The 24,842-nt window shown below is 36.7% G+C and overlaps 2 protein-coding genes across 2 annotated transcripts; one reads left to right on the top strand and one right to left on the bottom strand.

The window, feature by feature from the left end:
* Positions 1-615: 615 nt before the first annotated feature.
* zgc:77849 (telomere attrition and p53 response 1 protein) lies at positions 616-8,611 on the bottom strand. Its single transcript, XM_048197772.1, has 4 exons — positions 8,186-8,611; positions 6,936-7,016; positions 3,271-3,546; positions 616-1,758 (listed from the first exon to the last, which is right to left on the bottom strand). The coding sequence occupies exons 1-4, from the start codon at positions 8,379-8,381 to the stop codon at positions 1,517-1,519; spliced, it is 795 nt and encodes a 264-aa protein (XP_048053729.1). The 5' UTR covers positions 8,382-8,611; the 3' UTR covers positions 616-1,516.
* Positions 8,612-12,225: 3,614 nt separating this feature from the next.
* On the top strand, positions 12,226-23,867 carry abcg2b (ATP-binding cassette, sub-family G (WHITE), member 2b). The gene is made up of 15 exons (XM_048197770.1): positions 12,226-13,551; positions 14,806-14,865; positions 14,963-15,080; positions 15,288-15,443; positions 16,804-16,961; positions 17,143-17,294; positions 18,956-19,039; positions 19,162-19,304; positions 20,095-20,246; positions 20,331-20,420; positions 22,024-22,148; positions 22,292-22,446; positions 22,535-22,624; positions 22,762-22,814; positions 23,191-23,867. The coding sequence occupies exons 1-15, from the start codon at positions 13,379-13,381 to the stop codon at positions 23,336-23,338; spliced, it is 1,857 nt and encodes a 618-aa protein (XP_048053727.1). The 5' UTR covers positions 12,226-13,378; the 3' UTR covers positions 23,339-23,867.
* The last annotated feature ends 975 nt before the right edge of the window (positions 23,868-24,842 follow it).

Below are 24,842 nucleotides of genomic sequence, written 5' to 3'. Positions count from 1 at the left end.
AATAAGAATGTACTACAAATGTACTTGCTTGTATTTAAGTATTTTTAGTGCATTCAAGTATACTTTATTTTTACTTGGGATAGCACATCATGCTGCTGACACTGCTTGACATGCTGTCACCTGCCAAACACTTTTCAACAACTCTTTAAAAAAAAAAAAAAAAAAAAAAAAAAAAAAAGTTGAGAATTGTCAGTTGGCATCTGATTCCTCCTTTCTGCACAATTCATAGCTTTATAATGTTAGTTCTCCACAACCGTATCAGCTGCCCTTTGTACTTCCATGATGTTGGACATGACAAATCAGGGTCAAAAACAAAACATGTTGGATCGTAACTAGCATTGTGGGTCTGTAGCATCTCTATAGAGGCACATTCATTAAGTGTTCAAACACAGCTGAACACATGGGCACAGGCAATCATTTTGAAAGCATCGTTATTGACAGCTGTTGTTCACAGATTGTCAAAGGAACAGTAACAGATTGTACTTTAGATTGTACACAACAGAATGTGCATTTCATATATTAACATATTAATCCAGTTTAAGGATTAAAAAACCGCACGTGCTTGCAAAAGTGAATATGCAATGACTCTGATGACAAAGGTAGCAGAAAAAGAGGTAGTTAAAAGCTTGATTTCTTTAATGCAAGAATCATTATTGTACATTAACAATTCAATGGTCTCTGCACAGCTTTTTTTTACAATATGTACCACAAGTCTATGTCAGCACCTACATGTATTTACATTACATAATGTTACACTGGAGACAAAGGTGCTGGGGAAGTGTGACGAAAGAGGATGAATGAAAAAAAAAAAAAAAAAGGATGCTCAGGAAGAATGAAGGGAAATTATTGAAGAAAAGTAAGTGATTGAGAGATGTGCATGACAGCGGACGTATGGCTATCATAGCACTTGTGCCTGCTGCTAGAGCAGAATTAATAGAAGGCAAAGAAAAAAAATCATGAATAACATTGTCAATAATATTAAAATAAAACATTTGTTGCTTTTCAAAGCCGCAGCGTGTGGTAACTGAAAGCTGGGGCAGTGACAGGTGCTGGAGGAAGAGGCAGGTACCACACACACACACAAACACCCTCTAACACAACATCAGTCATTCACTCACACACATCAAGTACTTGTATACACAGTCATACAGACATTGCTCATTATGTTGCAAACATGCACACAAAAATGTTGTTCTCGTTCCTGCGTTCGATCACGTCTCGGTTCAGCCGTAACACATCCGTACACGCGCACAATCAACTCACACAGCAATTTAGTGAATGAGGGTCGTGTGTTTGTCGACAGGATCCTATGGAAGGGCACTTAGGCCTCTGCACTGAACACCGTCCCCCACCGATGACCTCAACTGGGCTCTGTAGACCAATCGGAGAACGTGCTGGGCTGTGGTGAGCACTGTTATTGGCTGCTTTTATTTCCTGGTCTGAATAAAGATGGGAGGATGACTGAGGAGTGGCATTTTTTCGCTGTTGTTGTTGTCGTTTTCTTTTTCTTAAGAGCTCAGATCATCCTATTGCGTTTGTGAGTGGGCGAGTCTGTTATGACATCATTGCACTGGGCGGAGCTTCGTTTCCGAGTTCCGTTGTCGAGGTGGAGCGCCATCTCCTCAGCAATGAAAGTGTTGAGGTCCACGTCGTGGAGGCCGTTTCTGCGGCGACTGGGGGCGGAGCTAGCACTCAGGTGTGTAGGTGAACCCGGGGCTCCAGAGCGCATACTGATACTCGCCATGGCTCCGCTCAGACCTGTAACACACACAGGCAGGAAAACACACATAAATTATAAATGCCTGAAATATACTTTTTCCATCAAGACAAAAAAAAATGCAACATGCTCCAACTATAAGTTTAAAATTAAGCTGTGACAACTAGTGCTGCACGATTAATCGATAAAAGGTCGCAATCTCAATTCACGCGATCTTATTCCTAAATGACATCAATTCGACATTCGAACCTGCGTTTAAACCCAGAGAGAGCTGCTCTCATGCACAAGTATGAAACAGCATCACAAACAGTCTTTTCAACCACACAGTTTCTGTGTTTATAATTATTCATATTGTTACAGAAGTACTGGGATAAAAGTTTATAGCTCAGATATAAACACTGATGTCTACGGTAGTGATCAAAATTTGAAAGTAACTTGACACTTCAAATAAAGATTCTATCAATTATATTGTTACACCAGTAGGTGGAGACAAGTGACTTAAAAAAAAAAATGTATGTCATTGAATCATTCAAGAGATTCGTTCAAAAACGTTTATTCATCCAGTAATGAATTAAGTGAAGTCTTTATGAGTCATTGAATTATTCATTCAACCCGATCTTTTTTAAATCATTAAAATTAATTGAATGTTTTTAAAGCTGCAGTCCGCGATTTTTGGCCCTCTAGCGGTTAATAAACAGAACTGCACGCGTCTTGCGAAAGAGCATTGTAGCCGGAGCTACTTTTCTCTGTGTATGTCTATGACAAGTTACGCAGTTAATGTGATACTCTGCGGCAGGTCCAACCAGTCCGGTCTGAAATAGTCAGAATATAAACACTTATTATAAGTGTACCATAATGATTCACGGTAAGACAAAAACACGGTTTGGAAAATGGATTAATGTTGTATATTCTCATTATATAATTTTTGTAAATTTTGAACACAAAAAAGTTACGGACAGCAGCTTTAAATAGACTGCAGCAATTAACATTTTGTTAGAAACGCTAGTAATGTCATTTTGTTTACTTGTCTATTCAGAATCGTGGGAGAATCGCAATCTCCATTTTAAAAAACAAAAATTGTGATCCTCAATTTATTCAGAATCCTGCAGCTCTACTGATAACTAATCCAAAATTGTAGCTGAAAATAGTCAATGCTTGAAAAACCTTCATCAGTAACATTTTGCTGTATTTTGCAGGACTATTTCAGTAAAAAAAGAGAAAAAAATAGGCACATCTGAACAATGCCAGTGGCCATAGAGCAAGCTGAAATAGAAATGTACAACTCAAAATGCCCAAAGCAAGGGAGCACTTTATATTATACGCTTCAAAGAATGTCATAAGACATTTCTGTGCTGTTCAATGTGAAAGGGTTGTTTTGCCAGAAAATAACTTGCATTATGTTATTTGTGTGTTCGCTTTATATATAATATATATATAAAATTGCTTGCATTATAAAAACACACACACACACATATATATATATATTAGTTACATAGATAGATGTGTTTTTATAATGCAAGCAATTAAATGGCATTGTCGTCAGGCACACTCACCATGCAGAGCAATGGCCTCCCTGAAAGGCTGCAGGTCTGTTTCTACAGATGAACTTGTCTCCGAGGACGTGGGTCGGCTTGGTGACACCATTGCAAGTCTTGGCGGAGCCCTGGAGCTACGTGGCGGTGGGGCTTTACCACAGAGAAAGCTGATAAGATCCTCACGCCGAATAGTCCGCCTCCTTTTCTTCACCCACGCCAGGACATCTTTGTTTCGTCTCTGATGACCTATCTGAATACCCAGCTCATAACTCCGCTGATGGGCATCAACACTCTCTGGAAGATGGCAAAAAAAACTCAGCATGAGCATTTCTTTATGTATGTGAGGAATCAGCCCAGCTGCATCAATGATGTCGGTCTCATTTAACAATCTGAAATCAAAAGCTCTCATTAGAATTTTTAATACGGCAACAAGCAGAGAGCAAATATTTAATGTGAAGGAGAAACTGAAAAGCAGGTAAATTATTGCTAATGATTAAAATAAGAAGCTTTTAATAATGTAATTATGTAAATGTTGCATCATCAACTTCCAAAGCAATTGCATAACACCATGAATTTCTGTTCTGGCAGAGCAGCAGCATCTTCTTCTCCTCAGGAACAGCAGCCACTGTTCTTCAATATATTATTTTCAATTCATAATAGGCAACAAATAAACTGCCTCAACCAAAACTGGCAGGCATGAAGATTTGTTTCAGTTGACAGGGTTTCCATTGCCGGGCTGCAACCAGACTGAAATGAATTATATGCTTACAAAATCTTGAGATGAGGTGCATGAAATGATTCAAGAGATGATAAAAATCTCACCAAGGAGGTTATGAGAAAAATGGGAGGTTTTAAGAAAATCCACTTGGACTGAACAATTTCTGGTTCAGTCAAAATTCACAACATGAATTTTTAACATGTAAAGCAGGTGATCAAACTTGAACTGACCACATCCTATGTGCTTTGAAAACACAATAGCAACTTGCTAATTAGCCAATATGTGTGATCTCCAGTAAACTGAACACACAAAAACCTCCCTATTCCTGACAGCTTCTAATAACATGACTCAAATCATCCACATGACACATCTGACATCCTCCCCACCACATCATCTCTCATTACCCCAACCAAACAAGACTAACGTCTGAATGACTCAAGTTTTGCTAGCAGACAATACCGTATTCAGGTCCATGATGGGTTTAAGGTCTCATAACTGCAGTCTGATACACAACTGATTCCACTATTACAATCAGACAGATTCTGGGGAGAGGAATAAACCAATAGGATTTTAATAACTCCAGTCAGCCACGTTGTTTTTAGTCTCCAACATATGAACAACCTACTAAACACTGTTCAACAGCTAATTTTTTTTTTAAATGGGCAGGAGTTCTCCATTTAAAAAGTAGTGGCAGGAATTTTGATTCATCTCAATGACTAAAAATTCACTCAGGTTACCTCATGTCAGTAGGTTGCAAAAAGCATCTTATTTGTGCTATGAATGAGGCATTGAATTGCTCACTTAACCAATTTATTAGAAAAGTGTTTCACAGCCAAACCCTTTCATCCTCTTTTATCTTTGTTGTAAACAAGATTGAAATACATGACGAACTAAGCAAACAACATCTCGTTCACTCAGTCAGCAGCTGCTCATTTATGATCTAAGTGCTTCATCTTTTCACTGTCACTCCAAATCATTCATAGCACAAATGAGATGCTTTTTACCACCGACTGACATAAGTGAAACTCGAGTGAATTTTTCAATTTACTCAAAACACTGACCCACTTAGTGAAGGGGACATTTTGTTCAGAAGGCCAAACAATTACATTCCTCCTTACACCCTGCACTTAAATGCTATAGTTGTTCTTTGGAAAGACCTTAAGTGAACGACAAATATGTTCAGATAATATGTAGATAATCTAGTGTTAAACATAGTAATTTAACAGATTCGTTCAAAAACGGGGATTTTTTTGAAACAAAACATTCCAAACAATGGTAGTTCCACAATACAAAAGCCCATAGTAAGCTTGATTTTTCATGAGAACACAGTGCATTTCATTGTTGTCCAATGTCTGACCCATTTCTCTCCAGGAGATAGTATTGAAAAATGTCATTGTACTCTTCTAAACTAGAGTTGCAGGTCTCCTTTAAAGTCACCAGGGAAATCAAAATAGGCAATTCTTGATTTTATGCACACACGACGCAGGAAGTGGGGGTGCTGCAGTCCCCGTCTTCACAGGACAGTAAATGCAATGCAAATTTTTGTTCAGTTGCATTTTTTCATTTTTATGATTTAATAATTTGTTTGTAATAAACACTTTAAATGGTCTATAAAATGTTGTTCTTTTAAAAGAACAACTAAGATTAAATAAAAACACTTTACAGCTCAAGCATAGGCAGAGTTTCCAATAATGTGTTTTGCAGCGTTAAGCAATGTAGCCAATCACAGACAAATCTGTTGATTGCTGGAACGCAATGAGATGTTAGGAACCACTCACCACTCAAAATGCCGGAGTTTTTGTTCAGAGCTGAATGCTTTGCATGCTGGCAAATCCTGATTAAAAAGTGTAGACATTATTATTAAAGAATCATTGTGCAGTCATTGAAGCGTCGTGGGATCGCGACAAACTTTCATCTTTTTAGTGATTATAAAGGAACACTCGTTGTGCGCATTCTGCCATGCCAAATCACGCACGCAGCACTGCCTATGCTTGCTTTTATGCTTCTGAATGTTGTTGATACTTTAATAACAAATATCATACTGTATCACCGTTTATGCTGGGATCTGTAGGTTGTGGCTAGGTGTCACGTAACTTAAAAAAGGAACATGGAAATCTAATGGATGTACTGAAAAAAAAGTTTTATACTTATTTGTTTAAACGCTTAGGCTAATGTATTTCTCGTGTACAGTCAAATGTCCTGGTGTATGGGCTATGCAGTGTTCTCAGCCATTTTTTTCAGCGATATGCTTATTGTTTCCCAGAGTTTTGACATGTTTTATATACACTTAATAAATGCTTCTTTTTATTAAGTATATAAAACATACCCTCTTCCCCAAGCGCGCGCACACAAAGCACCCCCAACCTAAAACATATTCCCGTGCACACATTATTATTATTTTAATGTGCCCTTGTAATCTTTAATGAAAATAACTTCCCCTCCCTCTTGCAGCAACATCTCATCTCTTCTCTTCTCTGATGACACGTTTACTGGCACGAGGGCGGGACAACCTGTCACTCACATGAGATCACAGCAATAACAAACATAATATTTTGTTTTGTTCGAGAAGCCATTTTACTCAGATACATCACAATAGGGAAGAAAAGACTATCGTAATTTCCATTTTATGCCGACTTTATCCCCGTCACACACAAGCACTCATCAACTTTGTTGATGCCGCCTCCAGTAGTTTGTTGTTCCATCTCCTGTTTCTTTTCAACTAAAAAATGTCCACAAGGTGGCAACACTGCAATGGACCAATTTAATTAGTGCAAAAAAATTCAAGGTGCATTGCGAGCTGAGTGTATGCATGGTAAAGAAAATCAGAATACATGCGTACAGTATGCACATACTATGCTGACGATATGTCACAAACTGTATGCATACTCTGGATGAAAACTGAAGTAAACATCAGGCTATAATAATGTAAAATGCAAAACAGTTCATAAAAGATTCATCGACTTACCTTTGTATAGGTTAGTGACGGCGGTTGCAGCATTTTGAAAGGGAACCCACAAGGAAAGCCCCTGTTGTTGACATACTCTATCTGAGGGAGTGATTAGACAGGACAGGAAATGTTTAAGTTGCAAGTTGAGATACATCATTTCCTGTCTATTTGAGACATATTTACCCACTGTGTTTAAAAAAAAAACCAACACAACTTAACCACCATCAGATTCATATTTATAACCTTTACAGCTTCTCAAACTGGCTGTGTCATGAGATAGTGAGCTGCCTACTTAAACAGCACTTTCGGGCAACATAAGCGCGCTTGGAATGTTCTAAAAGCGTCTATGATGACCATAAGTGCGGTGTACATAAGCAGCCCTCTATGTTGTGAGACACAGCCATTAATTACACGACGTCTAAATTTGATATGAAGCAAGAGGACTCTACGCCATTTTGTTGTGTAGCTTTAGTTTATCTGATTGTACCGTGTTGTCCAAATCATAACTTTGTGTATGACGAACTTGGTGTGCTCTATATTGAAACCAGCTTTATAGCGTTTCATCGATTTAATAACAAATATCAACAAAAACAACATAGCTCTGACACAATAACTCACAATCTTTGAACTTAGCCTGCTAATCCTGCCTTCGCCATTTTGTTTCGCACACTATTATTGTTGTTAAGAATTTTTTCACGTTTTCATCCGTTCATCACAGTTTGTATTCCTAGATCTTTTCGTTAACATATATGGCGTTTGAGTTCATAACAGATGAGTTTTCGATCACAAATCGAGTTATTTTCATCAGATGAACTCCTCCCTGCACTTCGCCATTTTGTTTCGCTGGTAGACAACCAGCTGGGTGAAGCTTTAAATATATTTTAAAAATTTCACAAAACACGTTTAAATTTAATGTACTTCGTTTTATTACTAAATAAAGATGGACGACTGATGACATTTCTGGTTTGTATCCTCACAGAAACTGATTTGTGTGTCAGTTTACGTTGCTCGTCTGCCACTTAGCATCGATGCTAATCGGTAAACGCTACCGACCTTCAAAGCAGCCAAATAAAAAGCGAAATTATATTAATTAAGCACTAAATGAGTGTATTTTATTTTAAAACAACCCCTCGACATCTTAATTAGATCGTATTAGATTTCATTTGGTGGCTATCCGTTGAGCTTATGAGTTAGTGTCCTTTGTTTGCCAGTGTCAGAGTTAGCTGGCTAAGTTAGCTCTCAGTGACTTTTTATTGTACATTTCGCACCTTTATACAGTTGTGCGACGGCGGTGGCGGAGTTCTGGAAGAGATGCCAATGTTTTTGTTGGCTCTGCTCGGTCTCCTCCTCGCTCGGTTCCTCCTGCTCGGCCTCCGCTAGGCACTGCCGCTCCCATTTGGAGAACCAGTGCTCGGGTCCGTGTTCCTGGATCTCCGCTTCCCCCTCCTCCTTCTTCTCCTCCATGGCCACGAAAAAACAATTAAACCGCTGCTGTAATGCTCTAACGTTCGCTTGAACCGTTCTCCGTGGCGATTAAACCCGGACGTTGTCGTTTGTCGGCGGCGGCCTCATCGACAGCTGTTAGTTTACGTCTGCATAGCGAACGGTGCTTGCACTTCTCCGCCACACAGTCGATGAAAACAACTTAACGTTGCCGAGACTCAAACCCCGCCCTCTGGAGTTATGCTCGACGCTCATTGGCTACAGTCACGCGGGGCGTGGCTTGGCGTCAACGGCTCAACTGTTTATTAGATGCGTCAACTGTCTGTCATCTGTCACGGAGCGACAATGAATGACGACACCGCCCCTGTTTATGTCAACTGCCACACCAAATAGCTGCTCGAGCCTCAACTCAAGTAGAAACGCAAGATTACGCAAGCCCATAATGAGTCGCTATTCATGCTTTCTAAAGTGTTTCCTGTTTCTCTTCTGTTCATTACAGTAGGCGACTTTTAAACAAAGAGAAGGGGTTTTGATTATAGAGCCTGTTGTGATGACCTTCTTTTGCCTACAGAGGGCGTCCTTATACAGGTACACGAATGCATCTTTCGTGCTCAAAGCCACTTGGAGCAAACTTAAAGGATTAGTTCACTTTCAAATTAAAATTTCCTGATAATTTACTCACGCCCATGTCATCCAAGATATTCATGTATTTCTTTCTTTCTTCAGTCAAAAAGAAATTAAGGTTTTCAATGAAAACATTCCAGGATTTTTCTCCTTATAGTGGACTTCAGTGGCCTCCAAATGGTTGAAGGTCAAAATTACAGTTTCAGTGCAGCTTCAAAGCGTTCTACACCATCCCTCTAAAGAAAAATTAAATTTTTATGCATTTTGACCATAAATGCTCATCTTGAACTAGCTCTCTTCTTCTCTATTAGAATTCTAGTAGACGCTGCTAAGTGTATTACTGCCCTCCTCAGGTCAAAGTTTTGAACTAAATTGTCATATACAATATGCTAGTGCAAATATATAACAGATAGTTCAAACTTTGACCTGAGGAGGGCAGTAATACACTTAGCAGCATCTACTAGAATTCTAATAGAGAAGAAGAGAGCTAGTTCAAGATGAGCATTAATGGTTAAAAAGTATATACATTTTTATTTATTTTTTTGAAAATGACAGATCGTTTCTCTAAATAAGACCCTTATTCTTCTTCTGGTATCGTTTAAAGCCCTTTGAAGCTGCAATGAAACTGTAATTTTGACTTTCAATTGTTTGGAGGCCATTGAAGTCCACTATAAGGAGAATAATCCTGGAATGTTTTCATCAAAAACCTTAATTTCTTTTCGACTGAAGAAAGAAAGACATGAACATCTTGGATGACATGGGGGTGAGTAAATTATCAGGAAAATTTAATTTGAAAGTGAACTAATCCTTTAAAGTCACTGTAAAGTCACAAGACTTCACAGGTAGGAAACTGATTTGGAGAAAATAAATTTTCAGGGTGGCACATTTTAATGTTATTTATAGACATTTTATGTTTATTTATAGACAATGTGTAGACTAGATAATTCCCTCTAGACAACATGATGAACATATGGAGGAATAAACGGGGGAAAAAAAGAAAGTTTATTGAACATTTAGGCAAAATATAAAAAGAAGTTGAGTATCATATCTGATACATAAAGCTTTGATGGCTCATATAGTAATATAAGGGAGAATATGAAGCCCATTTTATTCAGAGGCCCAAACTGAGCAAAAATATGCAATTTGTTGCTGATATTTCTATGGCCAAATGTGAAGTAATGAGATTTTTATAACAGTAGAAGACATAAAATACATTAAAATATCAGTTGTCACTCTGTCTCCCAATAATATGTATTAGTAAGCCTATTAAATGCTTGCAAAGATTTTATTGTGGAAGCAAAACATATAATGCAATGCAATACAATACAATAATGACAGAATAAATTAATGAACAAATAAACATTCATCAAAAGCCTAATGTATCATATTTGACACATTTTTTTCTAAAAAAGTAGGCTATGTATTGATAAGTTGCTCCAGTTAGTGTTCATCTTAAGATATTACCAACAACATAAAAGTTATTCTTAAGTTTACTGTACCACAACATTTTGGAGTGAAACTAAAGGCCTTTTACTCCCTCAAAAAGTATCCATCAAACGATAGAAGATATGTACTGTGTACAACAGTGTTTTCAGCAAAGTTTTGCTCATGTTGATAATTTAGAGGCTTATCAGCGAGCTCTACTGAATGGATCTTATTTCTTATAGCACCAATGATGTTTAAAAAAAGGACATTTAAGGAGGTTTGGATTAAACTTCACAAAAGCATGTACACTCCTGTGCAAAAAACAAAATGGCTTTTAATTGTCTTAACCTCATTTTAGCTAAATTTAAGCAAATGCACTACTTTAAAAAGCTATTGCTGTCTCAGAAAAACATCAGCAACAGAATGAATTTTTGGCAGAATATGGGAAGTTGTGCGTGGAGTGATGAATCACAGTGAAACACAAGTTGTATGGTGATGCTCCTGAGTGCTGTCTTCGAAAATCTGTTGAGAAATATAGTAATAAATGCATCTCTACCACAGTGAAGAATGGAGGAAGAGTGTCATTGTGTGGAGAGCCTTTTAGCTGCTGGAGTTGGTAAAAAGTCATTTAATGCTTTGAAGTACAGGAGAATAATGCAGAATGGCTTTCTTCCCACAAATGAAAAGTTGTTATCTAAAGAGGAATGATCAGATGTTATTTTTCAACAAGAAAATGCTCCTGCCCAAACTGCAAAGACAACCAAGAAGTGGCTTGAGCACAAGTCCATCAAGCTCATGTTTTGGCCTGCTCAGAGTCCAGATTTGAGGCCTATAGTGAATATTTGATCTCACATTCATCTCAAATGAACTGGGAGACATTTTTCAACTACTCATGAACTGTTTGAAGCCATTAACATTGCGTGGAACAACACTGACTCTTCTTCCTGTAAAAAGCTGCAAGTTTACCCACATGGCTTAAACAAAGGGGAAGGCTATTTCCATGGTTACTTTATCTACAGTATTTGTGCAATTCTTGTTAATTATCTGATCAGTGATTTGAGATTAAAATTGTTAAGACCATTAAAAGATCACTAAATATTTTGCCCCTTTTTTGTTTGTTTTTGAACAGGAGTGTAGAAAGTCAAAAGTTTATGTTGCCAGAAAACCATTAAAGGCACAATATGTAATTTTTCGCCACTAGAGGTCGCTTATTCAAAACAAAGGTGTAGCTTGATTTCACGGAATCACGAGAGGTGCCGTCTTCATGTCTACAGCCGGTGGAAAAGAATCCGATGGAACTCGGGCAGAAATCATATTCGTAGATGAGCTAATGTATTAAAGATTTATTAACATTACTGAAGTATGAAGCAGGGTGTGGCTGAAAGCCTTTGGAGTGGAACGAGGCCGCTGGAGCGATTGTTAATGAGAGATGAGCGCGACACACGGCTCGAGAGCAGTGGAGCTTTTATGATGCCGCAGTTGAGCACTTCCACTTCTTCCAGCCGTGTACAGTGCGGTTTTATCATATTAGTTCCATTTGTGTGTGGAAAATTGTTATAATGCTACTCTGTGCGTTCGCTTGGCGGCTGCTATGAGACTCTTATTGCTCACTGCAGTAAGCTACATCGATATTAGGCATGGTAAAACGTACTCTCTATACTTCAAGACAACGATTTAAACAATAAGGCTTACTGTGTTGAGCTATATAAAAATTAGTTTTCGGTCAATGAATGTATCCAAGCAGTTGCTCACCTGTCTAATAAAACACATAATATATTAAAGCATCTTTGGTGTTTCCATGGTTTCTACAAAATAAAACTGGAAATCGAGGATAACGCGGGTATAATGTCATTGATAGATGATGCACATTGTCCTGGTTAAAATTGCTTATTTCTCTGGATTTAAACATTCTTGGAAACATATAGGATAATGTAAGCACAAAAGTCAACAAAATATATAACACTGTTCTAATGGTTTTTTAATCCAAATATCTTACATATTGTGCCTTTAACATTAAAATTTGTGACATTTTCACTCTTATAGGTAAAATGTAACGTTTAAACATTTTACACATTCTGAGCTGTTAAAGATTGTGTTACAAACTGCTCTGAAACACTAGTTGAAGATCCAAATGCAGTTTTATTGGGGCAATCCAAATTCATAATCCATGTATCCAAAACCAAGGCAAACAATGACAGAGTCCATGACATAGGCAAGAGATCAAGATCATAAACCAAGATAAGGGAACCAAGAAAGAGCACTCAGAAATGCAGTGTAACACATACAAGACTTCACAATGATTGACAGAAAAACAAACAAACAAAAAACATACACAGGGCTTATAGGCAGGGTTAACAAGGATAATGAGACACAGCTGAATGTAATCACACATAATGAGTCTGGGCAATGGGTTATGGGAAATGGAGTTTGTGATGAGGTAGTACGGCAGTCGAGAGGAGTGCCCTCTGGTGGAAATCAAGGGCACTCCAGCTGGTGGATGTAACAGATTGTTTGGTAACATCTTTGAGGAGTGATCTTTGAGGATATTTTAATGCTCTTAGACTTTCTGTAATGAAGAAAGTCACCTTGACCTCAAAACAAAAGTAAGATAAAGCAATATAACATAAAGGGGAGGAGCAGAGTGATTTAACATGCTTGCACGTGCAGGAGCAGTTGAATAATATATGACATGTCATCCAGTAACTTAGATGGCATAATTCATCTTCATATGCGCAAAGTTGGAGTCTTATCAACTTTAAGTGCCGGTGTTACATAGCAGGAGGTGTAAAAACTGAGCATGCGAGGACTTTGACAGGAGACGCGCAGTCAGTGACCCCTGGTTGTATTGGTAATTAATGTCTGGAGGAAGGTCCTGAAAGGGTAGGGCATCATAGACAATTGAATGCTCATTCCACCTGGAAGCTTGTCACTTTTTCTCTCCTCTTCTTTGCTTCAGGCTCTCCAGCTCCATGGAAGTGTGTGAGATAAAAATGTTGCCTGCTTGGGAGAGCGATGGCACAAAGGTGTCTGTAAGAGTGCCAGGCCCAACTCTGACATACCAGAATATCCTCTACTGCATTAGAGAAAGCCGCGGACCGTGTCGCAAGAGAGGACCTCAGAGAGAAATCTTAAAAAATGTCAGGTTAGTATCTGTTAGTGTCTAGAAGTAGTTAGTTCAGATTGTCTTATTCACTAGATGTTAACATGCTTCATAAGATTTACATCTCGCATAGACCATATTCAGCAAAACATACCGCTGTGCAGTCAAATATAGATTGCAGATCATTGTGATACTGATAACAGTTATCTTTAATTGATATGCATGTGCGTATCAGTGTCTTTCTGTGTTTCAGTGTTTTTATATCTGCAAAAGAAATGGTTCTTGACCCAATGCTGTTGAACATATCACCCAAAGTTTGTCTAGAGTTCAGATGTTAGAGATTAGAATGAAAAAAGAAAAAACAAGTGCTGAAATTGTAATTCTCCATAGTTTTTGTGTGTTTTTTCATGTTTCATTTTTTTCTGTTATATGCAGCAATCAGTTGCTTGCTTTGGTTGAGGAACTGTGATGGTAGTTTTTTTTTATGTCAGAACACAAGAAATATAACCAATTCTTTAAATGTTTATTATAATAAAAATGTTAAATAATGCTTTATATTAATTGTCATAAAAAATGCCACATATTTTTAATGATAATACATCTACAACACTATATACATAGATTGCTTTTTTGTTACATAATGAAATCAGATAACCAAACATGTGCCACACATTAACATTTAAATTAACTGTTAAATTAAAAAGTGACTTTGTAAAGTCAAAAACATAATATTATATGATCAATTATACACTATTGTTCAGAAATTTGGGATTGGTAAAAATTGTTTATGTTTTTGAAAGTCTCTTATGCCCCCAAGGTGCCATTTATTTGATCAAAAATACAGTAAAAACTGTGAAATAAATAATAAAATAAATATAACCATTTTCTATTTTAACATATTTTATAATGTAATTTATTCCTGTGATCAAAGCTGAATTTTCAGCATCACTACTCCAATCTTCAGTGTCACATGATCTTTCAGAAATCATTCTAATATCCTAATTGGCTGCTCAAGAAACATTTCTTATTATTATCAATGTGTTCAAAAGAATAGTATTTATATGAAATAGAAATCTTTTATGACATAATTAATGTTTTACTGTCTATTTTGATCAATTTAAGGCTGAATAAATGTATTAATTTCTTTCAACTTTTGTGTATATGAAAAGTATAAAGTGAATTTGACTCTTACAAATTACTTTCATTGGTGAAACTCACATTTTTAGGTTATTTAATAAACATATTTTTATATATAATAGTGCACATATAAGACTGTTTTGCTATTTCCTGTTTTAGTGGAATCATGAAAACGGGACTGAATGCAATCATGGGAGCAACAGGAAGCGGCAAAACATCGTAAGAAGCTCACAGGATCATCAGACTATAGATTAGTTACAGCTGACAACAATTTGGCTTCTACGCACAGTTTCTAACCTTTATTTTTGGCGTGAAGGTTGTTAGACGTGATCGCTGGCAGGAAGGATCCTCGTGGTTTGCGTTCAGGTCAAGTTCTGGTTGACAACAAGGTCGTGACCTCTGACCTCCGTCTCATGTCTGCCTATGTTGTTCAGGTGAGAGTGCAGAATTTTACAGTTGTTAATATGTCTTCTCATGAGGATAAAGGAATATTCTGCTCTGTTGTCTGACACATGTAAATGTTAAGGGAAAATTATTGTGTGAGAGAATTATTTTTGTGGAATCTTTTGCATTCATTTAATTGGTTTAATTTCCAGCGTTTTCTTTGCTATATCTGTCTGTCTGCTTCTCTCCTTCCGTAGGATGATGTCCTGATGGGAACTCTGACTGTGCGGGAGAATCTTTTATTCTCTGGAAATCTGCGGTTGCCAAGGAAACAGTATTCCACTGCTGATAAGGAAAAAAAAGTGGAGAGCATCATTCAGGAGCTTGGATTGGAGGACTGTGCAGACACCAAGGTTGGTCTCAAATGCGACTGCCTCTTTTTTATGTCCAGATCTATTCATTTAGATCTTGGTTTTGTGGGGCATATGCTCAAAAATGTAACTGTCCTGAGATTGCAAAGGGGAAACAAGTCTTGCTAAAATGATAAAAATATTGAAAAAATTGTTATTAAAGGTGCTAAAGAGGATGTTTTGTTTTATACATTTTTGCAATATTACTTGAAACTGTCTTCACTAAATGATAAAAGACTATTTATTAGGTGCACTGAAAGGAATAATATTAATATACATCATCTGTGCACGAGGTAGGGCCTTAAAAACATCAGCCAATCGTTTACGCGATGAACGCACTCTGGCTTGTCAATCACTGCCATGACATTCCTTGTGAGAGACGTGCGCGGCTGCGCGCTCCAGTAACTTTCCACACTCCACAGGCGCCACATGCAATGTTTTTGTCAGGAGACAAGAGTAACAACTGCAGATTATGAGTTACCTGCGGTGAGTCCGACATAATGAATCCACTAACACGACACAGCGAATGCCGGTGGTAAACACTCGTTTTCCAATACTCGTGCACGAGTTTTAGGAGGCGTTTCCTCGAAATGAGCTGTGAAGGAGGGGGGTTGTTCTTACGCATGCGCTCATTTCAAAAACTCACTAACAGTCTTTGGTTTCTCAGTCGATGAAAAGATCCTCTTTAGCACCTTTAATTAATTGGGTATGATCTTTTAATTGTTTTTCATTTTAATTTTGTCTTAAAATTAAAAAAGTAGTGAAACAGTGAAGATTAGTTTTAAAATATGATTAATATTTAGAAAATGCCTGTCAAGGTCACAAGGCCACGAAAATCTTTTAGGGGGAGTTTACACAACACCGTTTTCAACTAAAAACCTAAATAAATTTTGGCCGTTCATTTACATGACAACGGCGTTTTGGAAACCTGAAAATGCCATCTTTTAAAAACGGGTTTCAAAGTGCAAGTTTTTGAAAACTATACTGTTATTGTCCCCATATAAGCAACACAAATCTATGAAAACAGTGAAATCATGCGCATGCCTATTATGTGTTCAGTCTATCTTTACAAACTGACATCGACAACAACTGGTATGCAACTAATAAACTCGCAATTCTGCGTCTTTTTTCCCCCTCAGAACTGAAAAAAGTCAAAATTGCTTATATCCCGTAATTCTGACTTTATAACTCACAATTGCAAGTTTATAGCTCACACTTCTGAGGAAAAAAGTCAGAATTGTGAGATAAAAAGTCGCAATTATTTAAATAGTTTTATTCCGTGGCAGAAACAAGCTTCTAAAATATTTTTACCTTACAAAATGTGTTAAATGTAATTTAAATATATTAAATGTATTTCTTCCAGATTGGTACAGAGTTTATAAGAGGTGTATCAGGAGGAGAAAGAAAGCGCTGTAGCATTGGTATGGAGCTCATTACATCTCCTACTCTTCTGTTCCTGGACGAGCCGACCACAGGCCTCGACTCCAATACAGCTAACAGCATCATTTCTCTCTTGCACAGGTACAGACTTGTGCTTTATTTAATAACACTCCATCGCCTGGCTTATTATGTACTTCTAACTCAAATATAGTACCTACATGACCTCTGCTCGTTTGGTAACCAGATGATCTTGAAATCTTTATGTTCATGTCATTTAATCTTATCTCTTCAATTCCCCTCTTTCTCTTTTCTGGTCATTAAGGTTGTCACGGAGTGGTAAAACTATAATTTTCTCGATCCACCAGCCGCGGTACTCAATCTTCAGGCTCTTTGATCATCTGACACTTCTCCATAAAGGAGAAACCGTTTATGCTGGCCCTGCCGGCAAAGCCATGGACTACTTCCAGAGTCTGGGTAAAATATCCACACATTTGATTTTCTGGTCACATAAATATGAATTAAATATCAGGCTGATCTCATTCAACTCATCCACGGTTTTTTAACACTAGCAAGATGGTAATACTAAGGTATTCTTTGAAATACCTTGGAGTAACATACTGTGATATATAAATATAGTAATCATACTATGGTAAAAAAGGACAATGGATAATATTTTACATTATGCATGAAATAAAGAAGCATTAAATAATAAAAAGCAAAAAAAAAGGTGCCTGAGTTTAATAAAATTAAAACTAAAAACAACATATAATAATAATAATAATAATAATAATAATAATAAAATAAATGACAATAAAAATAACAATAAATAATGTTCTAATAGACTTTTTGCTTGTGCATTAATACAAAACACTACAATATTTCGTAGAATTCAGTTTGCTAATATCTTCACTTCAATGCCTTAGCTATATAATAGAGAAAGAAGGTTACACTTTATTTTAAGGTGTCATTTAAGTACTGAGTAATATTAAAGGTGCCCTAGAACTTCTTTTTAAAAGATGTAATATAAGTCTAAGGTGTCCCCTGAATGTGTCTGTGAAGTTTCAGCTCAAAATACCCCATAGATTTTTTTAATTCATTTTTTTAACTGCCTATTTTGGGGCATCATTAACCATGCACCAATATATAGGTTGCGGCCCCTTTAATTCTCGTGCCCCCCCTCCCCCGGAGCTCGCGCTTGCCTTGAACAGCATAAACACAGTTTACACAGCTAATATAACCCTCAAAATGGATCTTTACAAGATGTTCGTCATGCATGCTGCTTGCATACATCGGATCATGTAAGTATAGTATTTATTTGGATGTATTACATTTGATTCTGAATGAGTTTGAGGCTATGCTGCGTGGCTAAAGCTAACATTATACACTGTTTGAGAGATTTATAAAGAATGAAGTTGTGTTTATGAATTATACAGACTGCAAGTGTTTAAAAATGAAAATAGCGACAGCTCTCTTGTCTCCGTGAATACAGTAAGAAACGATGGTAACTTTAACCACATTTAACAGTACATTAGCAACATGCTAACGAAACATTTAGAAAGACAATTTACAAATATCACTAAAAATATCATGTTATCATGGATCATGTCAGTTATTATTGCTCCATCTGCCATTTTTCGCTATTGTTCTTGCTTGCTTACCTAGTCTGATGATTCAGCTGTGCACATCCAGACGTTCTGCCCTTGTCTAATGGCTTGATCATGGGCTGGCATATGCAAATATTGGGGGCGTACATATTAATGATTATGTAACAGTCTGTGTTACGTTGAGATTCGCCTGTTCTTCGGAGGTCTTTTAAACAAATGAGATTAATATAAGAAGGAGGAAACAATGGAGTTTGAAACTCACTGTATGTCTTTTCCATGTACTGAACTCTTGTTATTCAACTATGCCAATATAAATTCAATATTTAATTCTAGGGCACCTTTAATTATCTACATATACTTACTATAGGGTTAGAATTAGGGTTTGGTTTACTGTAAGTTGCATGTAATTATGCATAACCTATAGTAACAACATATAACATGTAACAAGGACACTGTAAAATAAAGTGTTACCAAAAAAAATATGTGCCATTAGTATTTTCAAATCTTATTAAATTCAACTCTGTTGATTAGGTTATGAGTGTGAGGCTTTCAACAACCCTGCCGATTTCTTTCTGGACATAACAAATGGCGAGACCTCTTCTTCAATGCCAACAGGTGATACACATACACAGAAACTGAGAGATCGACAAATGCAACTTATATAAAGTAATCAATGATTTGTGGCATTGTTCAGTCACATGAGTTGAGTGGATTGAAAGTTTCTCTCTCTTCCTCAGAGAAGTCATTGGCTGAGCTTTACAAGGAGTCTCAGTACTGTGTTTCTATCAACGAGGAGTTGAAATGTATCGCTGGACCATCAGATCCTTCATCTGAAGCCAAGAGCAAGGCACCATCCTATGTCACCTCGTTTTTCTACCAGGTTTGTTTCATAAGAAAAAAGTCTTTTAGGTGTGTGTTTTCAAGTAAATGGTTAACTGGTACATTAACATGACCGACTGTTCAACTTTAGCTCAGAGTTGTTATCAGGTCAGTTATGGGTGAAGTGAACAGTGAGCCATAAATCTTGTCTTTTGGATGGTTGTAACATGAAGTCCACTGAAGGCAAATTGTAGTGTTGATTTTGTCAGTTGTTTTTTAATTTAGTCTTAGTCTCAGTCCTGTGTTAGTTTTTATCATATTTAGTCAAATGTTTTGCCAAATTTGCCTTGATCTTTTGACATATAAGTTGTCTTTGTACCATTAAAACATCCTGCAAATTTCATAGCTTAAAACATCCTCCTCGTTATAAACAGCATTTATTTAATCAAGCTCCAAATAGGCTCATTTCGCTATTGCAGGATCTGTGTCGTTGTTACTTTCACCTATAAGCACAAATCGAGGGAATATCAACTCATACACATACCTAATCTAGTTTCCTGATTTATTATAGGCTATTTATCATATCAATTAACACACTCTGTACATTATGAAAACTGGTAAAACAAGAAACTCCTTTAAAAAATAAAAACAGTGAAATTCCTGATAGTAATTCCAAGATTACTTTCATGTTTTTCTGTTAAAACAACAGCAAAAAAGGCTAGTATTGTCACACAGAGGTTGCAGAAGTGCATTTATTCAGCAACCACAATCACAAACAATATAGTCGATATCCATGTATGTGCATGTTTACCTGAACATGTGTATGTGGATAAATATGTGTCCACCTGTAGTTAAAGGTGGTGTGTTGGAGGGCAGCGCTGAACGTTATCAGGAATCCTCAGACATCATACGCTCAGCTGGCGCTTAACATCATCTTTGCTCTACTGATTGGACTCATCTACTACCAGATGCCTTTAACTCTTCCTGAAGCCTTACAGAACAGGTACTGTCACATCCATCCATCCATCCATCCATCCATCCATCCATCCATCCATCATTAGTTTAATTTCTCTGTGTTTGTGTGCAGGATTGGAGCGTTCTTCTTTCTCATCATCAACATGGTGTTTGGCAATCTATCAGCAGTTGTACTCTTCATTAATGAACGAGCAATCTTTGTGTGAGTATGACATTATCAGTTGTTCAAATCATCTATTATGCTAGTAATTGTCAATTTTTCTGCTTTCACTTTAATTTTAATTTACGTTTTAGTTATTTTGTCATTTTTAATTTATGTTTAGTTTACAACATTTCTAATTTTCATTTAAGTTACGTCTGATAATATATTTTATTTCAGCTTTATTTGAATTAATCAAAAGGATTTTTAATAGTTTAATAGTTTTAGTTATGGTTAACAATAACAACACTGCAATTTCTGTGTCCAGACTCTGTATGTATTTAATGAACTTTCCTTTCATTAAAGGGATTATGACATGAGAAATCAAATTTGCCTTGATCTTTTTTGATATACAGTATAAAAATTACTCACCCTCAAGCCATCCTAGGTGTATATGAGTATCTTCTTTCAGACAAACACAATCAGAGTTATATTAAAAAATATCCTGGACCCACTTTATATTAAGTGGCCTTAACTACTATGTACTTGTATTTAAATTAATCATTTGATACAATGCACTTATTGTGTACATACATGTTTCTACATTGTACTTCTATTTTAAAAACACCTGCATGTAATTACATCTGTAATTAATTTCTGTTATTACATTTATAATTACACTGTTGACCCATCCCTTACACTTTACCCCTACCCTTAAACCTACCCATACCACCAAAGCTTTCCCTAACCTTACCTGTATCCCACCTCAATAGCTGCAAAAGTGTTTTGCAATTCAATATGAACCCAATAAGTACACTGTACTTATTTTTTGATGTAAGTACATAGTAGTTAAGGCCACTTAATATAAAGTGGGACCATATCCTGGCTCTTCCAAGCTTTATAATGGTTGTGAATGGAGGGCATGTTTTGAAGCCCAAAAAATGCATCCATCCATCCATCATAAAAATAATCCATATGGCTCCAGTGGGTTAATAAAGGTTTTCTGAAGCGAACCGATTGGTTTTTGTAAGAAAAATATCCAAATTTAAGACTTTATTTATAAGTATAATAACTAGCTTCCAGCAGATGGCCGTACGTATCAATTTGCGGCAGAGGAGTGACCTCTGACCCGACGCATGACGTATTGATGAACGTGGACGCGCAGAAGATAGAGCAAAGCAAAACACCGGTCACGAATGAGAAGTGTAAAATGAGAATTTTTAAAGAGAAATGTTGAAGGATTTCGATAAAAGAGAAGAGGAGATTGAGTTTGTTGCACAGCCCTATTTGTTTGAACCGCGAGACAACATCCTAATTCATACATCGCGTCGGGGGTTACTCACTTGCCGCAAGTCGATTTGCACAGTATGCATACGGTTGTCCACCCGAAGCTAGTTATTTGAATTTATGCCGTTTTACATATGGATATTTTTCCTACAAAAATGCATCGCTTCAGAAGGCCTTTATTAACCCGCTGGAGCCGTATTCCATTTTTTAAGGAATGATCCTTAAAAAATGGATCATTTCAGACTGAGGATCAGAAAATAATCATTTTGTGTGTGTGCGTGCAAAAAACATAATAAAATAATTTTTAAAAATTCACATCATGGCCCCTTTCATTTTTCTTTTACAAAAAATATAAGTGTGTTTTATATGTGCGGTTTAGGCATGAGAACTCTGGGGGATATTATCGTACATCAGTATATTTCCTGTCCAAGGTGTTTGTGGATCTGTTACCAAATCGCATTGTACCGATTTTCATCTTCTCCAGCATTGCTTACTATATGATGGGTAAGCGCACGTGTCACATAATATATTATTATTGTGCTAAACATATGGCACATCATTAAAACTATCAGTAGCACGTGCTGTTTACTAAATGAAACTTGAATATGCATTATGCACAGTAAGTGTACATATATATTTGTCAACAGGGCTGAATCCAGCATTCACATCCTTCTTGTGCTTTGCATTGACCATGTCTCTGGTCAGTCTGGCGGGAGTCAGCTTGGCGTTCCTGGTCAGTGCCAGCGTGAGCTCATTCGCCATGGCCAACATCCTCGTAGCCTTGCCCTTTGTCTTCATGATGGTCAGATTTCTATCATACACTTGCACATATATTCTTGTACATTGTCATTCTTTCTTATTCCAACTTTCTTTCGCTCTCTTTGTTGAAGGTATTTGGAGGGTTCCTAGTAAATCTTAACTACATGCTCAACTGGTTGTCCTGGCTCAAGTGGGTCAGTATCTTCAAATATGGACTAGATGTAAGTAATTTTTGAGTGCAAAAACTGTTTTTGCATGACATAACACATATTAAAAGGAAATTAAATGCATCGTCACACATTATCAGATTATATACAAAGTTCTGATTATACTGTACTTGTGTGTTGTTCTTTTATAGGCTGTGACTATAAATGAAATGAAAGGGTTGGTCTTCTACAGTGGCAATGATACGTAAGTTATGTATGCTGTATAAAGATAAAGTGTAATGACAGTTCAGTGAATGTTCACAGAGTTGTATAACACAGAAGTTAGACAACCTCTTGCATATCATGACAACGCCTCGAATATACTCCAGTTCGGACGTGCACACGGACAGCATGGACACGGACTACTTGTATTTATACTACTGAAAGTGTATGCTGGGGTCCGCTTGGCGGACGTGTTCCACACAAGCGCAGTAGATATGCTCAACCAACATCAATAATAGGGTTTTCTTTGAGTCATTGTTCAACTAAATCTGCACTGAGCAATTAAAATTGAAACTTTTTATTGTGACAACCAAAACTAGATTTTTACATCTTATATTTGATCTTTTTCTCATGGTCAGACTAACAGGAGAGATGTACCTGATATCTCAGGGGATCGACTACAGTGTGTGGGGCTTCTGGCAGAACCAGGTGGCTCTTCTGGGCATCATACTGGTGTGTATGACACTTGCATACATACAGTTACGCAGGATCAACCGCTGGAAATAATGAGCATTCTCTTCACAACAGACTGACTCTGTAAAAGTCATGTTTTTGCACCAACTCCATATCTGTTGTATGTTTAATACATGTAAATTATAATATTTGAATTTAATAATTCATCTCGGCTCATCTGGGATGGACACTGATACCTGTTTGTAAATATGCAATACCTTGTAATTTAAGAAGAAAAAAAACATGTTGTGCAATATATCTGTATTTGAAGTGTATTATAGTCTATTTAAATGCTTTTATGCCAAAATTAAACAATAAAACAATTATTAAATAAAACAATGCATTAAAAGATAAGAGACAAATTGCTTCTCTAGCAAAATCACTGTATTTGTACAATATGACTATTGAATCAAAACTTTATAGTTACTGAGATGTAGCCCTTGTGACATGTAAATACAAAAAAATATAAAGTTCTCAATTTTTTGTGCACATGGAAGGCATGTTGCAAAGAAAATATGATCATAGATTTTGTTCTGTTTAACCAAAAAGTGAATTATACTTTTCATTTATTTTGATCAATATGTTTTTATCACAATAATAAAATGAAAATGTTTTGCCTATGAGTGTGCAGAAGCGAATGCATGTGAAGATTGTCTCGTTTTTTATTACAATAAGAAGTCATTTCACCACAAGGTGGCAGCACCGTTCTGTGTCATGACCTACTGTCACTTATTCTATACGTCTTCTTGCACTTCCCTGATATTAATTATACACACTAGTGTATTTTTTGGGAAGTAGATTGAATATTATCCACTAACATTAGTATTTTTTTAATATTTAATGTGTAGCTGTTAACAGAAATTCATTATTCTGTCAGTCTTTTAAGGGAGTGTATGGCTAGCCTATATATGCTAACACACATACATATAAGCCATACGAAGCTTTTGTCAATTGGATATTTTCATATTGGAGTAAATGAAATGCTGATAATCCTCCCAGGACCAGGCCTCAAATGTACCAGACCTTAAATCTGTACATACTTAAGTCTTTCATCCTGGTTTCTCGGATAATTCATTCAATGCTCAGCTCTCTTTATTTAGGCTATCTATAACACAATTTTAAGTCATGTAATTTGTCCTCCAATTGTTGCTGTAGTGTCTAAAACCCACAGAAAGCAGCTGCAGACATTTCTTTGTTATTGCCACATAGAATATTCACATCTGTTAGATATTAGTATGTCCTTGTGTGTGTGTGTGTGATGTGTGTGTGTGTGTGTGTGTGTGTTGTGTGGGAGTGTCTGTGTGTGTGTTTTGTGAGAGTGTCTGTGTGTGCAGTGCAGTCTTCTTGAGTTTCAAGAGCCACACTGTCAGCGCAAAAAATCTTGGAAAATCTCCAAGGTCGGGGCAGAGAGAATTTACAGGAAAATAGTTAAGGTGCAGATGGACAAAAAGACAAAGAAACTGAATCTACTCACATTTGCTTCAGAAAATGTAAAATTCTAGCTACAAATGTCAAAACTGTTGGGTTATGTTGCAATACGTAAGGAATAAAGTTACTA

This window comes from Megalobrama amblycephala, linkage group LG7 (genome assembly GCF_018812025.1).
Source record: "Megalobrama amblycephala isolate DHTTF-2021 linkage group LG7, ASM1881202v1, whole genome shotgun sequence".
In the NCBI taxonomy this organism is placed as follows: Eukaryota; Metazoa; Chordata; class Actinopteri; order Cypriniformes; family Xenocyprididae; genus Megalobrama; species Megalobrama amblycephala.
This window is presented reverse-complemented; position numbering and strand designations above follow the sequence as displayed.

Coding starts and splice junctions, on each gene's coding strand:
- abcg2b (XM_048197770.1), top strand. CDS start 13,379: ATGGAAGTGTGTGAGATAAAAATGTTGCCTGCTTGGGAGAGCGATGGC. Junction 15,444..16,803: donor AGGACTGTGCAGACACCAAG/GTTGGTCTCAAA, acceptor TATTTCTTCCAG/ATTGGTACAGAGTTTATAAG. Junction 22,815..23,190: donor TTCTACAGTGGCAATGATAC/GTAAGTTATGTA, acceptor TCTCATGGTCAG/ACTAACAGGAGAGATGTACC.
- zgc:77849 (XM_048197772.1), bottom strand. CDS start 8,381: ATGGAGGAGAAGAAGGAGGAGGGGGAAGCGGAGATCCAGGAACACGGA. Junction 7,017..8,185: donor CGTCGCACAACTGTATAAAG/GTGCGAAATGTA, acceptor TCACTCCCTCAG/ATAGAGTATGTCAACAACAG. Junction 1,759..3,270: donor GGAGGCCATTGCTCTGCATG/GTGAGTGTGCCT, acceptor TGTGTGTTACAG/GTCTGAGCGGAGCCATGGCG.